The 17,252-nt window shown below is 40.4% G+C and overlaps 1 protein-coding gene across 1 annotated transcript in view; it reads right to left on the reverse strand.

Moving 5' to 3' along the window:
- The window catches only part of cspg4ba (chondroitin sulfate proteoglycan 4ba), a 108,854-nt gene that overhangs the window by 57,546 nt on the left and 34,056 nt on the right, over window positions 1-17,252 (reverse strand). Inside the window, exons 2-5 of the mRNA XM_043688541.1 lie at window positions 13,939-14,102; window positions 10,305-13,850; window positions 2,848-3,321; window positions 2,406-2,582 (exon numbers count right to left, since the gene is read on the reverse strand). Coding sequence (XP_043544476.1) covers window positions 2,406-2,582; window positions 2,848-3,321; window positions 10,305-13,850; window positions 13,939-14,102 — 4,361 coding nt within the window. The remainder of the gene's footprint in view (window positions 1-2,405; window positions 2,583-2,847; window positions 3,322-10,304; window positions 13,851-13,938; window positions 14,103-17,252) is intronic.

Genomic DNA, 17,252 nt, shown 5'->3' on the forward strand with positions numbered 1-17,252 from the left:
CTTACCCCTCCAAATTCTTGAAGGGCTGATGCCTGAAACGTTGACTCTCCTGTTCCGTGGATGCTGCCTGATCTATTGTGCTTTTCCAGTGCCACACTTTTAGACTCCTCCTTTCATAGTCACCCCTCACACCAAAATTGTAACCACCAGAAGGTGTGAATCAAACTGTAAACTGACAGGCACCCCACTGTGATAATGCGGGATTGTGAAATCAATCATGCAACACAAATCCTATAATCCGAGAGTGAAATAGCGAACATTTTAAAATAAACTATGGAAGTTTTCAATTTAAGAGGGAGCAAATTTAAGTTCTTTGACAGATTAACAGTTCCAATTAATTTATTTATTTTTCCTCACCATTCATGTTTACTTTTAACATTCCCAAAGGGCACTTGATTTCTTCCAAAGGGTAACTTACTCCAAAGAGGATAAGGGCCTAGCCAAAGGATATCTTACTTCTCTAAAAATGCTTTGGTAAATTTAGATCTGATCTTGAAAGGGTCAAGCCCATAAGTCACATTTTACACTTTCTACTCCCAAAAACTGGATCTGCTTACATGAATCACATTTGCAATAGTCAACCCTCCGGTGTTTCTACTTTCACCCAACAAAAAAAGTGGGTGCCAGGTTCAGTGCTCTGGTGTCAACTCGGCTAAATTGCACACCCACTCTATAATAATGTAAATTAAAAACAAAGTCTGTATATAGGAATTTCAAGCTTGCATCCCATAATTACCAAGATAATTTGCTATTAGTTTGTTTTATGATTCTAAAAATTGTTCGGAACAAAATTCAAGATGTTGATAGTATCAAAATCCAGGTTACCTAGTGTAGCATTAACAAGTTTATTCAAGTCTTAGAAATTCCGGGTTTAGCTTAGTGAAAGCATTCTTGGTTCAGTAACAAATCTGTGGGTTCAAGCCACAGTTCAATACTATAACGTTGAACCGAATCCCACATTTTATGCGGGAGAAATAAATTGTCAGAGAAAGTATCTTAAAGGCACAGCATTAAACTAAAGTCCAGTTACTTGTTCAGATAAACATTCCAGATTCAATGGCACCATCCAAAGCAAATTGAGAAAATTCTCAAGCTTCTCAGCCAAACATCACCAAAATTAGCCTAATGGATCAATATCTCAATGCTGTTCATTAGACCAGCTTAGAGGAAAAATTATCAACATGAAATGCTAACTTTGTTTCTGTGTATTGATTTCCAGCACTTTGGTGTTCCATATTTCAGATTTCCAGTGTATGCTGTATTTTGTGGGGCCTTACTTTGCACAAATGGGCTGCTTGTATTAGCCTAAAGTCACCACAAATCAAAAGTTATTCATTGGCAATGAAACATTTTGGCGTGAAATGATAAGAAGGTACAACACAAATGATTTTTTTAAAAAATGACCTGTGCTGCAGCGATGAACACACAGTTCGTTCCTTTCTTACAATGCACAATATACTTGTGCTTTTACTTTTTATGCTTTTATCCATTTGATAAATATTGGTAGAAATTTTGTTCTGCTTCAAATGCTTCTATGACTCTATTTCTCACAGTTTCTAATAAATAGATGTGGATTACTGTGATTGAATAAACAACTCTCAAGCCGTAGTTATTCCAGTTTCTTCTTCGTTGCAGAATTCATATTCAGTAATGCATTAAGCTAGCCCAACAGGAGGTACACACATGCTGAACAAAACTATGGTTCTTATAATGCATGGGGCCTCATAAGATCTCACAAAACAGATTATTGTGACATACAGGAACAAAACACTACAGATGCTGGAAATCTGCAAAAAGAAACAAAAACCACTAGAAATTCTCAGCAGGTCTGGCTGCATCTGTGGACAGAAAGAGAATTAATGTTTCAGATCATGACCCTTTCACCAAACTTTTCCGATAAATGCGTTATCATGAGATTGAAGAGAACATATTTCACCACAGCTGATCACCTTTTTTGGGGGAGCCTTACACAAAAAAAAACAAAAATGAAAATGTGCAAAGTTCAAAATCTGAAAAATGCCAAAGTCTACCAATTCTGTTACCCATATCGCCTCTTAAATTTGGCTTGTGACCTACAATTTTTTTTTCAGTAGGCATCAGCCTTACCTTGTGTTACTCTGTTCGGAGCTCCAATATATATTTTTCCTTGCAGTTCACTACTGCACTAATTCTGTGGTCAATGAGGTTATTTCTATGTTCTTCCCTGCTCATGAACTTGCACAACAGCTGAGTCCTCTGTGCTCTCACTATTACCTGTACGTTAAATATTGGGAATATCACATAATCTCTAATCCTGCAAAGCAACATCTCAAGAGATCAGTTAGTAAATCTACCTTTCTATTTGTATTCATTTACTGTGTTTGGGTGTACATTCATCTTACAATATCAAAAAATGATCAACTTACTTTGAATATTTTGTTTGTGATGACAACAGGGGGTTCATCATTCACTGATGTAATATTAACAAAAATTGTTCGAGTCAAACTCTCTTTTCTCAGTTGGGTATCATTAATCATTATTGAGAAGTTGTCTTGGAGACTCTCGCTGTCATCATGTACATAGTAAATAAATTCATATTCAACCTAAAAGGTGAAGTGGTATGTTTTTAAAAACAAATTATCAACGTTCACAGATTCTTTAAAATTTTACTCGGTCCAATGCATCTGAACAATAAATAAAATCTACACCTATCAAGTCAGAGATCAATTGTCAGTGAGAACTATATAAAGACAGTCTTATTTTACGCATCACCAGTTTACAAAGATTGTGGGAAAAATAAAGTTCAATCAACAGGAACCCCTCCATTGGCTTTTCAGAATAAGAATAATTTAAATATTTTCAGGTTACCTGTTGTCTCGTAAATGATAATAGTGAGACACCAGGAAAACGGGAGTTTTCAATATGTCCATGTTTTGGTTTTTCTGTTACTGAATATTCAAAATTAAGCTCTTTGAAGTGCAGACTTGCAACTTTTATAAAGTCCTCTGTTAGTGCCTTTGATGCACCTTCCTTGATTGTAAAGTTATGCACTTCCACTGGGATCAATTTTGGAATGATGTCAATTCGGACTAAAATTCCAGGCAGCTCTACTATCCCATTAGTAACAGCCACAGTAAAGTTATCTTTTATCTGATTTGCACTCATTTGCACATATTGAATGCTGCCATCATTTAGATCTTGTTGTGTGAAGTACAGAACAGGTTTATCTTCTGTTCCAACATAATATCCCTCGGCTTCAACAAAGCGACGAATATAGCCATAAGCTGGTGCAATTTTGACTTTGTAAATTATTTCAAATGGCACGTTGTCTTCATGTATCACCTGAAATAAAGAAGGGATCGTACTGAATAAAACACTCATAACTGCATTTGCAAAAGGTTACTCACTACCACCCACTGCAGATTTAATTTTACACCCTGGAAAATTATTGACATTATTTCTGAACACCCCTGCATAATTTTCAGCTCCATTACAGAAAGTTACAAACAAGTTCACTTGCCAGCATTTTCATTGCATAAATACTAGCAGGAGTAAGACTATTTTCTTTAGTTGAGGAGTAAATTTTGAGTGTGTGTTGATTTTAAATTGGTTTCAGGATACAATGAAAACAGTGTAACATTTCAGGCATTGTTGGAGTGCAAATTTCTTTATTACAGAGTTGCTAAGGAAGAGACAATTCTTTATTTCATACAGGAAATAAAGACTTTTTTGGAAGAGCAAAGCAATGGCATTAGTTTTGGGTAACTAACAAATTTCTGGCACAAATATAATGAGACGACTGGCGATTCCTGTTCTGTAAACTTGTGTACTCCCAAGGCACTCCATTCTAAATCTACTAATGAGATGGGAAGCAAAGAAACCTGAAAGTTAGCGGACATTTGCTTGGAATTTAGCTTGTAAATTGACCTCTACAAGTTCAGCAGTGAAATCAAATGTCACAAAACTGCAGTTGAGAGAGGATCTGAATGATACTGTGCGAACAAAAGTCAGAAACAAAATGTGTAAGTTTGTTCTTCCATGTGTTGCCTGTCTTTTGCAGAACTGTTAGCCATCGTTTCTAATCCTGTGAAAACCTTCTTGTTTATAATGCAAGGTAGGATCTAAAGCATTGTCAAATCAAGCTACACTGAATTTGTGACTTTATTTTCTGGCCAGGAGACCCCCACCACTAATCTAGAAGAGTAAGAAGTGACTTAATTTGAACATAAAAGATCCTGAGGTGTCTTGACAAGATGGATGTAAAGAGGGGAATCTAAAGCTAGCAGGTTAATATTTAGAATTAAGGGGTCACCTTAGGACAGAGATAAGCAGTAGTGTTTTCTCACGTAGGGTAGTGAGTCTTTGGAACTCCCTTCCTCAGAAGGCACTGGAGCTGGGTACTTCAACATTTTTACAGATAAAGATAGAGGAAGAATGGATTCTTGCAAAGCAAAGGAGTGAAAGATTAATCGGGGTAGGCAGGAAGGGGGAATAATCAGATCAGTCATGATCTTATTGAGAGGGGAGGAGGCTTCAGAGACTGAGTGGCCTACTCCTGATCCTAATTTGCACATTTGCATGTTACTTGGTTCAGAATTTCAGTGCAGTCATTATGAAAGCAAATGCCAGCTGCTAAAGGCAAAATACTTCAGGAAAAAATAGTAACCAGCACCATTGGAGGTTGTACTTGTATTGAGGATAGCTTTAGAAAATCCACATCTTCAAACGGTGACACATACCTTGCTGCAGTGTGGCCAAATAAGCAACGCTTCCAATCAGCAGCACTGCTTCGAGATACTGAGCTGTTAGAGAGCCTGAATGGTTAGCTTTAATTTTGAGGTTTCTTACAGGCAAGCTAGACATGGTACAAGTAACAGGCAGAAAACTAGAGCAGAGAGAGTCACCAGTAAAACATTCATATCCAAGGAAAATAAATTTACCACCCTTGCCTGATCTGATCTACACGCGACTCCAGACCCACAGCAATGTGCTTGACTCTTATATACCCTCTGAAATGGCCTAGCAAGCTATTTAATTGCATCAATCTGCTACAAAGTCAAAACAACATGAGACCAGGTGGACCATTTGTGCTAGGCACTGGAAATGACAATAGCAGCATTGTTAACTCACTAAAATGCCCCTTCCTTTTAGAGGAGGACTCGTCCTAAAACTGGGAGAGTTGGCCTACAGAATGGTCAAGCAATCACCATTTATGACCCAGATGAGGAGAAAGTTCTTCACTAAAGGGTTGAGGATTTTTGGTATTCTCTACCTCAAGAGGACTGTAGAAGCTTGATCACTGAGTATGTTCAAGATAGAGATTAATAACTTTCTAGACATTAATGACATCAAGGGATATGGGAATAGAGAGGAAAAGGACATTGAGCTAGGTGACTAGCCATGATCTAGAATGACAATTTGAGCAGCTGATTGCCTTACACCATTGGGACTGCAGTGGTTTCAGAGGGCAGCTCACTGCTACATTCTCATGGGTAGTTCAGGCTGGGCAACTAAAGATGTCCCAATGAATGATGGTCACCATGAATGAATTTAAAATACTCTCTTCACTCAGTATTTAAAATGTGGAAATAGGGGCATTTAAGGGCATGTTAGATAAATGCATGAGAGAATGAACAGGGTTGAAAGTGTGAGAAACAATAAAGCAGGATGGCACTTGTTTAACCCAAATCTCCTGGTCCTGTGCTCTAAATTCTTTGCACAACAACCTTTTCCTGTTTATAGAACAATACCCTTTAATAACACCAGAGCAGCATAGCTAGAAGCAACTCACAGCCACAGGTTTAGTGAAAACCAAGAACAGGAATAATGATTCACTGTGCAAGGAGGAACTCACACAGATCCCTATAAAAGCCACATTAGTACAAACACAATAAAATCATGCACTCTACAAGAATGGAGTAAATTGGAAGGAGGAAGGCAAATAAGTTAAAGAAAGATCTGGCATTTTGTTTTAGAACTGCATGCAGCTGATGGCAGCGGTGTTTTAAAAACAAATCCTCACTGGCTACAGAGTCAATATGCAATATTGAATAACTAACTCCAGATCAACACCCAATGGAATGAAACAATAGTGAATTCATCAAAAAAGCAGCTGAAAAAAAATGATTTGGAGATGCCGGTGTTGGACTAGGGTTAACAAAAGTTAAAAATCACACAACATCAGGATATAATCGAACAGGTTTAATTGGAAGCACTAGCTTTCAAAGAGTTGCTCCTTCATCAGGTGGTTGTGGAGTTAGGTCTAGATGGTCCACCTGGATCTTTAAAGGCTTTTTGTCCACACAGCTACCATTTTCCAGCTTTCTAGCCACCATCAGTAGCTCTGGTCTATGCTCTCCATGGCTGTAACTCCTCAGTGCATCAATTTATCAGTCTGGAACTCAGTCTCAGTTCTGGGCTATTGCCTTGCGCTCTCTCATTTTCAATGAGGGTCCTCTGACTGGGAGACATTTTGACGTTTATCTGGCTAGGTATCCAGCAGCTGCATACTGGTTACAGTGCCCCTTCCTGGTTCCCAGGCCAACATCCAGCTGCCCTACACACAGGTGCTGGAGCTTGCTAAATTGGTCCTTTCATCATGGACTTTGGTCCAGCCCTCCACTTGCCAAACATACTGCTCCCTGCAGGGAGATGCTCGAAAAAGCCAACCACTCCCCTGCTCTATGCTCTCCTCCCACTGTGACTACCTGCTATCAGAGGCAGCACTTCGCAACATGATTCCCTGCTTTAGAATGGTTGTGTTGAACGTATCACACGGTGACCGCTTACTGAGCAAGGTTGGTTGAGCAGTGACGGTCTGCATATTTGAGTCCACAGTGGTGATTGGATCGCCTCCTCCTAGTCCTCAGGAGATGGTCTCGCAGGGACCAGAAAACGGGCAGGTCAATCAGATCCCTTTTTCTATCTTTCACCAGTGATTGGTATTAGTTGGAATAGTTCAAACATCAATCACAAAACCTGGGCCATTCTTATAAACATTACTAAGATAATACTTTACATGGTCCGAGTCAGGCAAAGAACGTACATTTGAAGTTAGTTGCGGTAAATGGAGAACACAATATCAAGAAATTCTTCTCCACTCAAAGGGCAACCCATCTATGGACTAGATTTCCTGTACAATGTTATACATGGGCTCTTGTGGCACATATGTAGTATCCCTGCATCTGAACAGGGAGGATTAGGCTCAAGTCCCACTTATTTCAAAGGTGTATAATACCACTGAACGTTTTGGTTAGAAATTATTTAGGTGCAAAATTCTGGAGTCATAGAATCCCTACAGTGTGGAAACAGGCCCTTTGGCCCAACAAGTCCACACTGACCCTCTGAAGAATAATCCACCCAGACCCATTCCCCTGCACTATTACTCTACATTTACTCCTGACTAATGCATCTAACCTACACATCCCTGAACACACTATGGGCAATTTAGCATGGCAAATTCACCTAACTGGCACATCTTTGGATTGTGAGAGGAAACCGGAGCACCCAGGGGAAACCCATGCAGACATGGGAGAACGTACAAACTCATCACAGTCAGTCATCCCAGCTGGAATTGAACCCAGGTCCCTGGCGATATGAGGCAGCAGTGTTAACCACTGAGGCACCGTGCCGCCCCCATCAAGTGAAGAGAAACATGATGCTGTACTGGGAAAGCACTAAGTATCTCTTTGGCTGGATGATTTTAAATTAATTGAATCACCTTTGGCAGACCTATTAGAGTCATAGAGATGTACAGCATGGAAACAGAGCCTTCGGTTCAACCCGTCCATGCTGACCAGATATCCCAACCCATTCTAGTCCCACCTGCCAGCACCCAGCTCATATCCCGCCAAACCCTTCCTATTCATATACCCATCCAAATGCCTCTTGAATGCTGCAATTGTACCAGTCTCCACCATTTCCTCTGGCAGCTCATTCCATACACTTACCATCCTCTGTATGAAAAAGTTGCCCCTTAGGTCTCTTTTATATCTTTACCCTCTCACCTTAAACCTATGCCCTCTAGTTCTGGAGTCCCCGATCCCAGGGAAAAGAAAGACTTTGTCTATTTACCCTATCCATACCCCTCATAATTTTGTAAACATCTATAAGGTCACCCCTCAGCCTCCGACATTCCAGGGAAAACAGCCCCAGTCTGTTTAGCCTCTCCCTGTACTACCTGTGACTCCACTTTCAAGAAGTTATGAACCTGCACTCCAAGGTCTCTTTGTTCGGCAACACTCCCTTGGACCTTGCCATTAGGTGTGTAAGTCCTGCTAAGATTTGCTTTCCCAAAATGCAGCACCTCGCATTTATCTGAATTAAACTCCATCTGCCATTTCTCAGCCCATTGACCCATCTGGTCCAGATCCTGTTGTAATCTGAGGTAACCCTCTTCACTGTCCACTACACCTCCAATTTTGGTGTCATCTGCAAACTTACTAACTGTACCTCTTATACTCGCATCCAAATCATTCACATAAATGATAAAAAGTAGAGGACCCAGCACCGATCCTTGTGGCACTCCACTGGTCACAGGTCTCCAGTCTGAAAAACAACCCTCCACCACCAACCAACTTCTACCTTTGAGCCAGTTCTGTATCCAAATGGCTAGTTCTCCCTGTATTCCTTGAGTTCTAACCTTGCTAATCAGCCTAGGAGAAAGTGAGGACTGCAGATGCTGGAGATCAGAGCTTAAAAATGTGTTGCTGGAAAAGCGCAGCAGATCAGGCAGCATCAAATGAACCGGGCATAAGCCCGAAGAAGGGCTTATGCCCGAAACGTCGATTCTCCTGCTCCTTTGATGCTGCCTGACCTGCTGCGCTTTTCCAGCAACACATTTTTAAGCAGTTGCTAATCAGTCTCCCATGTACCGTGCTGTACTGTTCTATGTTCTATTGTTTTGCTGCTATGTTCACAATATATTTCAAAACGTTACTTGTCCGTGTACGGCCCACAGTATAGAATGCAACTTTAGTGCAGTAAAACACACAACAGCAACTACAGCCAGCAATTAAGGAAAATGCATACAATGAAGGATTAGATGACATGCGGTCGACAAAAACATTACACCTTGGTTGGTTGGTTGGTTTGAGATGCAGAGTGGCACCAAAAGCATAGGTTCAATTTCCATTCTGCCTGAGGTTACCATGAAGGACTCTCCTTCTCAATGTCTCCCCTTGCCTGTGGCAGAGTTACTGTCAGATTAATCACTACCGGTTGTCACTCTCTCTTTAAGACGACAGCAGACCGAAGGTCCACTGAGACTTTGGTGATTTTACTTACTTGTCTCGCAGATTAAAAAAAGAGGAAAACAGATCATAGTTTTGGTTAAAACTCTTGAATTTTGAATTAAAAATACAGTTTGAAGATCAGATTAACTCTCAACCGTTGATCAATTTTAATTTTCACAATTTTGGCAGGAATTGTTTTGTCAAAGCTAAACTGCTACACGAAGTGATGAGTGGGGTCCTTGGATAGTTGACAATTCAATTGTAGAAGATGCATGGATTCAGTTACACCATTACATAGCTGGAACAGATATGCAGTGAATTAGTTGGTGTAAAGTGTGCCAATGGTAAAGGGAGTTAAGAAATAATCATTAACATTTTAACCAACCTACTAATTACATAGGTGTTTTAGCTTTCGAGTACACATTTGCCTTTCTGATTCACTGCACTACTGCTTCATTGCTTGCAACATGCTTGGAAACAGATGAAAGAACAATGGATGGTACAGATAAAGTGTCAAGAAAGGATTAGGTATTTGCTTGCTTATAGAATGTTAATCTGATACATAAACACATTGCCCTCTGATATCATGCAAATATACATTTTTTAAAATTAAAAACATGTCTAATGCATTAACCTGCTGTCAGGTTAATGCTATATCACTTACCATGTAATTTAGTTGTACTTTAACTTTTATTTCCACATTGGTTGATAAAGTCAATATTATCACAAACAGCACTTAGAATTTAACAAGTCATCCAGCATAAGGGAATAATTACGGGCTTAGTAAGGAGCCAAGCTTTCTATTTCATCACATCACATCATACTTCAGCATCTTGGCATACTGAAAATGTGAGGGGATTTTGGTAAATGACATCCTACTTAATCAATGGCAGGTTCTGTATGCAGTCAAATGTTCGATTTCCATCAGAGAACAGTCCATTTGCTAAAACAACTCCATAAACAACCTGTCATTTTGAAAGGATTTTTTTTATGGGAAAGAAATAAACTGGGATACAAACATATATGGCAAATTAAGGAAGATAGCAGTACATATGCAAGCATGGCCATGCATCTTGAATGGAGCTCTCTCACCTGAAGGTTATTTTTGTTGATCTTCACAGGTTTCCCTTCCTCAACCAGCAGAATTCTGTTGTGCAGGACTTTTGGAGCACGCTGATGGCTTTCCAGGTATATACGAACAGTCACACTTCCATCCAGCAGTACATGCTTTACCTTTATTGTGAAGTTGAACATGTCCAAAAAGCTGTTGCTGTTGTCATGGCGATACACTACACGACCATTCTTCAAGTCACTCTGAGTGAAGGATTCTGTGTGGATACCATTCAAATGCAGTGCTCCGTGCTTTGGTGACAGAAACACTCTGTAATTAATCTCACTTTCATCTAAAACAAAAAGATTGGTGTTAACACTGAAATGAGCTGTTGTTAGGGGCTTTCCTTGTCCTTTCTGCACCAGAAGACCTGTGTTGTTGACTATTCGAACATAAGGATCTGAGGCACGGACCTCAAGTAACGAAGAAGTATAGTGTTTGCCATCAGTTACAAACAAGACAAACCTGCCACTGTCAGCACCATTATGCACAAACAAAACACGCTTCTGTTCAAGATCTTCTTGAGAGAACTGGAAAAGCTTTCTTGAGGTGTTATTTACTAGAACTAGGTCACCGTTAGGAATACCACGGCGGGTGTACAACAGCTGTGCATCATCGAAATCTGAATCAGGATCGTGATAGCGCAAATCTTCAGATGTCAGCAACCGCTGACCATTTCTCACCACATGGAAAAGTTGGTCAACAACGCGAACTGGTTTCTCATCATTTCTGAGCTGAATTGTAATAAAGAACGTTCCCACAATAGACAGAGTGTTTGGATCTGAATTGGAATGGTCTACAGTCGTGCCTGCAACAAATATAAACTCATCATGCGTAGACTCAGAATCATCATGCACATACATGAGACGCTGTCCTAAAATATCTTCATTTGTAAAGGTTGTTATATTGTCATTACTGTCAGATGAATCAGAATGGTTGATCCGTTTCAACTTGCCGAATCTTGGACTCTGCTTGACCGTGTACACAAAACTTTTAGAGTTCACGGTTTCTGCATACAACTCTGCCTGAGTTATTAACTCGCCTTCTCCTTCAACCAAAGTGAGACCGTTATTTGTCAAATTAACAGTATTAACATCAGCTTTAATTAGTGTTTGGAAAGTATGGATCAGAGACACTGCATGGTTGGAGAAAAGTTGAAAGTGGAAGATGTCCTCAGTATCTTCATGAGGTTTTTCTAATAATTCATATTCTACTTTCTGTGCGGATATATCTTTCTGACTGAAAGAGGAATTTTGGTTTAGAATCTTGCCATTCAGCAGAAGTTGTCCTCTTTCAGGTAGAGTCACCAATTTATACTGCAGCTCACTTTCAGAAATCCTTGCACCTTCCACGACAGCCTGGAGATTTTCAGAAGTCAGAGCTCGTCTCTTCTCTTTATCAATCCCTAATGGATTATTTTTTAGAAGTTTGAAATTAACCCATTTCACTATAATGGGAAAATCCAGCTCTTCGCTTGTCATGCTCCCAATACTAACTTTAAACGTGAACATCTCAGTTACATTTACAGACTGATGTTTGTGGAAAGTGCCAATGTATCGGATGCGGTCACGCTCCACCGACCGTTGAGAAAATGAAGAGATTTTCTTCCATTTGCCACTAGATTGCAGTCGTTGAATTTCACCGTACTTTGGGGCTTTAAAAATGTTATAACGGATCTCTATTTCCTGATTGACTGCATTAGTTTCCACTGACAAATTGCATTTAGTGATCAGGGCTGCATTACTCTGTTCCACTACTAGACCAGTGTTATTTATCACTTTATAATCCACTGGTACAGCCATTATTCGTAAAACTACAGTGTTGCTCACTTTATCACCATCACTGACACGTAACACTAGCCTTGAGGTACGAACATTCTGGTGAACATAATATATGTTTCCTTCTTCCAAATCAGTGTTCGAGAATGTAGTAATAGCCATACCAGGATTCATGGCATTATCCAAAAATCCAGCATCGGCATTAAGATTTCCCAAAATGGAAAACTGAAGACCTGTGGAATTTGTGTCAACATCTGTAGCCTTAATCACATTACTTGTAAGACATTTCTTAGAATTCTCCAGCAAAGTGAACAAATTACCTTCAGGAAGGACAAGTTCAGGGGCATCATTGGTTGGAGTAACAGTAATGTTAAATAGGTACTGTCTGTCTCCTTTCAGGTATTCTGGGACCAGTTTTTTGGTGCTTGTAAAAATAGAAAATGAGAACTGATCATGGGAATCTTCAGATCCATCGTGAATGTATAATACTCGCCCGTACCAGAGGTCCAACGTGGTGAAAGAATTCGGTTCACGCTCTGGACCTGTGTTCAATTTTAGGTGCCCGTGCTTTGGCTGCTTTGATATCTTAAATATTATTTGTGATGGGCGCACACCCAACTGTTTGAACTCTAGGTTCAACTTGATGTGTTTAGATTCCAATTCTGCCTGTCCTCCTTCTACAACTATTAGGTTCTTGAGGGTCAGAAATGTTGTTGTCTGTACCTTTGGGGTGGGTTTAACAGTCGTTTGTCGGGTGGAAACTGTTGAAAACACTAACATTTGTGCTGTGGTTGCTCTAACAGTTGTAGAGCTTTGAACTGCCACTGCGCAGCCGGATGAAATGTCTTTTGTAACCAGCACATTCTTTAAACTCATTTTTTCTGCATTAGCTTTCACGGCCTTCAGGCAACCCCTGAAGGACCCTCCCCTTGCTCTTCTCCCCGCAAAGGAAAGAAGGCCAATTTTTAACACTTCGACACGAGTGCTGTCATCTATGCCACCAATAAACAGAGGGCCCCTCAACTTAACATTTTTGCTGCGAGCACTCAGAGTAACCTTTACTGTTTCCCCATCCACTATAAGGTAAAGATGCTTAAGTGTAAATCGCAGCTTAATGTCATGCCAATTATTGTCATTAACACTACTTAGCGACGAAAGGTATGTTTTTTTCCCAGATTTCCCAATAACTGCTCGAACTAATCCTTCTGCAATCTCCATAGCAACAAAGTCACCTTGTCGGCCTGCACTATACAGCAGCAGGCCCAATGGCTGAGTCGTGCGAACAGTACATTCCAGTATCCCTTCCTCTTGTGCGTCCCACGAGGCAAATTCAAGGTAAGATTTGGAACTAAATAAGCTGAGTGGCTCACTGTCTTCGGCAAAAAATTCATCACTACAGCCTGCTGAAACCTCATGCACGTTTTTAAAGCCAGAATACGTTCTTAAGGATGACAAGATGTCCTGTCCGTTGAATACCACCTTGTCAATGCAGCCACGGAAGTTACTTGTTGCACCTCCCATGTAATGTTTGTCAAAGCCGCCAGTGCCTCCAACAAAAAGACCATGTTGAGTGTTAAGCTCATGAAGCAGGCCTGGCACCTTCACAGCAGTTTTGAAGTGATTGTCAACTCTCAGGGTAACCTCACCGTCCTCATGGTATAGGTCCAATGTGTGCAATGCCAAATCATTTAACTTCACTCCTCGCTCAGATCGAAGAATCTTTTCACTAGAACCAAGGTCCAATTTCACCTAAGAACAGAGAAAAAAAAATCAAAATTTAAGCAAAAGCAAAAGCGTACTGTCTCGAAATATTTCTACAGTTTTCTAACTAACATACCTGTACATGCCCAGACTGCAGCTCCACCAAACAATAGTCACTTTCACCTGCTGCCAGGAAAAGTAGTCCATTCGACTTTGAAGTTTGGAATTGTAAACTTAATGATGTCTTGCTAGAGGTCTCTGTTACTTTAAGCTGTACGTAGCTATCTCCAAAAAATGAAGCTGAAATAAATGTTTTAAAAATTATGATAGCCATTATGTGTATCAATGTTATCTACAACATAAATTAACATAAATATAGTCAAATAGAAACAAAGTACTGTGGCTGCCGGAGATCTGAAATAAAAACAAAGTAATGGAGAATTTCAGCAGGCCTGACTGCATCTGTGGAGAGAGAAAAACACTTAATATTTTGGATCAAATATGACATTTCTGTAGAATTGGAGGAGGAGACTGGAAAATGCTGTTGATGAATAGGAGGAGGAGCAAATGGAACAAATAGCGAAGGTGCCCAGAGCACAAGACAAAAGGGTGCTTTTAGTATAGAGTGATGTACAGTCATTAGCCTTGAAATGTTCACTCGGTTTCTCCCGACGCAGATGCTGCAAGACCTGTCACATTTCTCCAGCACTTTCTGTTTCTACCATTAACAATAGTCAAGGCTTTGAGCATAATTGACATGACTATTTACCCTACTGCATACTGAGTTCAGTAATAGCACTTTGAGCATGAATGAGATGTGAACACTGTCAATTATTTGTTCCAGACATCAAAAACTTTACACCACCTGTACAGTTCAGCATGGCAGGTTGCCATGATCTTCCCAAAGTACTAGCTTATGTTCATGGAACCCAGTGCAATTATTTAGGTTTTTCCTCTTAGATTAGATTAGATTACTTACAGTGTGGAAACAGGCCCTTTGGCCCAACAAGTCCACACCGCCCCGCCGAAGGGCAACCCACCCATACCCCTACATTTACCCCTTACCTAACACTACAGGCAATTTAGCATGGCCAATTCACCTGACCTGCACATCTTTTGTGACTGTGGGAGGAAACAGGAACACCCGGAGGAACCCACGCAGACACGGGGAGAACGTGCAAACTCCACACAGTCAGTCGCCTGAGGCGGGAATTGAACCCGGGTCTCTGGCGCTGTGAGGCAGCAGTGCTAACCACTGTGCCACCGTGCCACCCTCTTGTTAAAACTCTCCAGTGGTATATTGTCTATCACTGGTAGTTAGACAGGTTCTAGATTCAGCATGGAGTACAGGATTAATGACAGTGAAAGTCTCCATCCACCAGCTTCTAGTGGTTTGTATTCTGAATTACAGGCCCCTCTCTAACATGGATTATAATCTTGAAGATTATAATCAATAGCTAGATATTCACAGTGAGTGGAATTCAACCATGACAAGAGATTCTGAGAATGAGGGTGAAGTGCACCAAATAGAACATTGAAAGGTATAGTACAAGATTTTGACCCACAATGTCTGTGCTGACTATGATGCCATTTTGAACTAATCTCATCTGTCTGCACACAGTTTGTAACGCTTCACTCCCTGCTGCAACTACCCTCTTTTTGAGTTTTGACTTTTACCCTTTGTGTAAAACTTTGCCTTGCACATCTCCTTTAAACTTTCTCCTTCACACATTAAAATGGATGTCACTTAGTATTTGACATATCCATCCTGGGAAAGAGACTTTGACTATCCACCCTATCCATGCCTCTCAATTTTATATACTTCTATCAGGTCACACCACAGCCTCAAAGTCTCTAGCAAAAACATTCAGAGTTTGTCCAAACTCTACTTATAGTAAATACACTCCAATCCAGGCAACATCCCAGTAAACCTCTGTAGTACCCTTTCCAAAGTCTCCACATCCTTCCCACAGTGTTGTGACCAGAACTACACAAAATGCTCCAAACGTGGTCTAACTGAAGTTTTGTACAGCTGCAATGTGACTTGCCAACTCTTATACTCAATGCCCAACTGATATTTTATTCACACTCCTCTCCCCTCTCAGCATTACATGGAGGATCTATTATTGGCCAATTTCAAAAGCCCAACCATGGTCTTTAGTTGGATAGTGTGCACACAGCCTTCAGCTTTTAATTGTCCAATTGTCCACAGCCCCATGACATTCAGTGGTGCTACCATTACTGAATCCCCACTATCAACATCTTGGGGGGACGGTTACCATTGACCAGAAATTCAACTAGACGAGCCACAAAAACCACAGTGGCTCCCAAAGCAGGTCACAGGCTAGGAATACTGCAGCAAGTAACTGACCTCCCAAAACCTGTCCACTGTCTACAAGGGACAAATCAGGAGTGAGATAGAATACTCTCCATTTGCCTAGATGGGTACAGCTCCAACAACGCTCAAGAAGTTTGACACCATCCAGAACAAAGCGGCCCAATTAATTGGTACCACATCCACAAGCATCCACTTCTTCCACTACCAACACTCAGTAGCAGCAGTGTGTATTATTTTCAAGGTGCAGTGCAGAAATTCAAAGATCCTTAGATAGCATCTTCCAAACACACAACTACTTCCATCTAGAAGGACATGAGCAGCAGATACATGGGAATAGCACACTTGAAAAGTTTCCCAGAGAGTCAGTCACTATCCTGATTTAGAAATATATCACTACTCCATCAATGTGGCTGGGTCAAAATCCTGGAATTTTCTCGCTAACAGCGTTTTGTGTCAACCTACAGAATGCGGACAGCAGTGGTCCAAGAAGGTAGCTCACCACCACCTTCTCGGAGGCAGGTGTAAATGCTGGCCAGTCGGCGATGCCCATGTTCTACAATAAAAAAAACTGTAAAAAAAAAGTCTGTAACCATTCCTGACTCATGGTAGTATTTGGATCCCCACTTAATTCCAATCCCAAATAGAAAATCCTTTGTTTTCTATTGTTAATAGTTGAACTGGTGTTAATCATTAAGTACAGGAATTCTATCCATTGAAACTCTTGATGCATTTCACTAGTTAAATGACTATAAACCTTTAAGAACTGATCAAATCTACATTTATTTCTTATCAATAAACACTAAATTAAAGCACTTTAAAAGGAATTAAGATAAATGCTGTGTACATCCAAATAAAACTAGATGTTCTGCAACAGAAACATTCATTCTAATAAATGCTAAGAAATAGTTACATTTCTATACACCATTCAAAACCTGAATAATGAATGCATTCACTGTCTGTCAGAACTGAGCACTAGGTCTTCCATATTGTCACTCTTAGGAAGAGGCTGGAAATGTGTTGCTGGAAAAGCGCAGCAGGTCAGGCAGCATCCAGGGAACAGGAGAATCGACGTTTCGGGCATAATCCCTTCTTCAGGAATGAGGAAAGTTTGT

Source organism: Chiloscyllium plagiosum, chromosome 1 (assembly GCF_004010195.1).
Source record: "Chiloscyllium plagiosum isolate BGI_BamShark_2017 chromosome 1, ASM401019v2, whole genome shotgun sequence".
Classification (NCBI taxonomy): Eukaryota; Metazoa; Chordata; class Chondrichthyes; order Orectolobiformes; family Hemiscylliidae; genus Chiloscyllium; species Chiloscyllium plagiosum.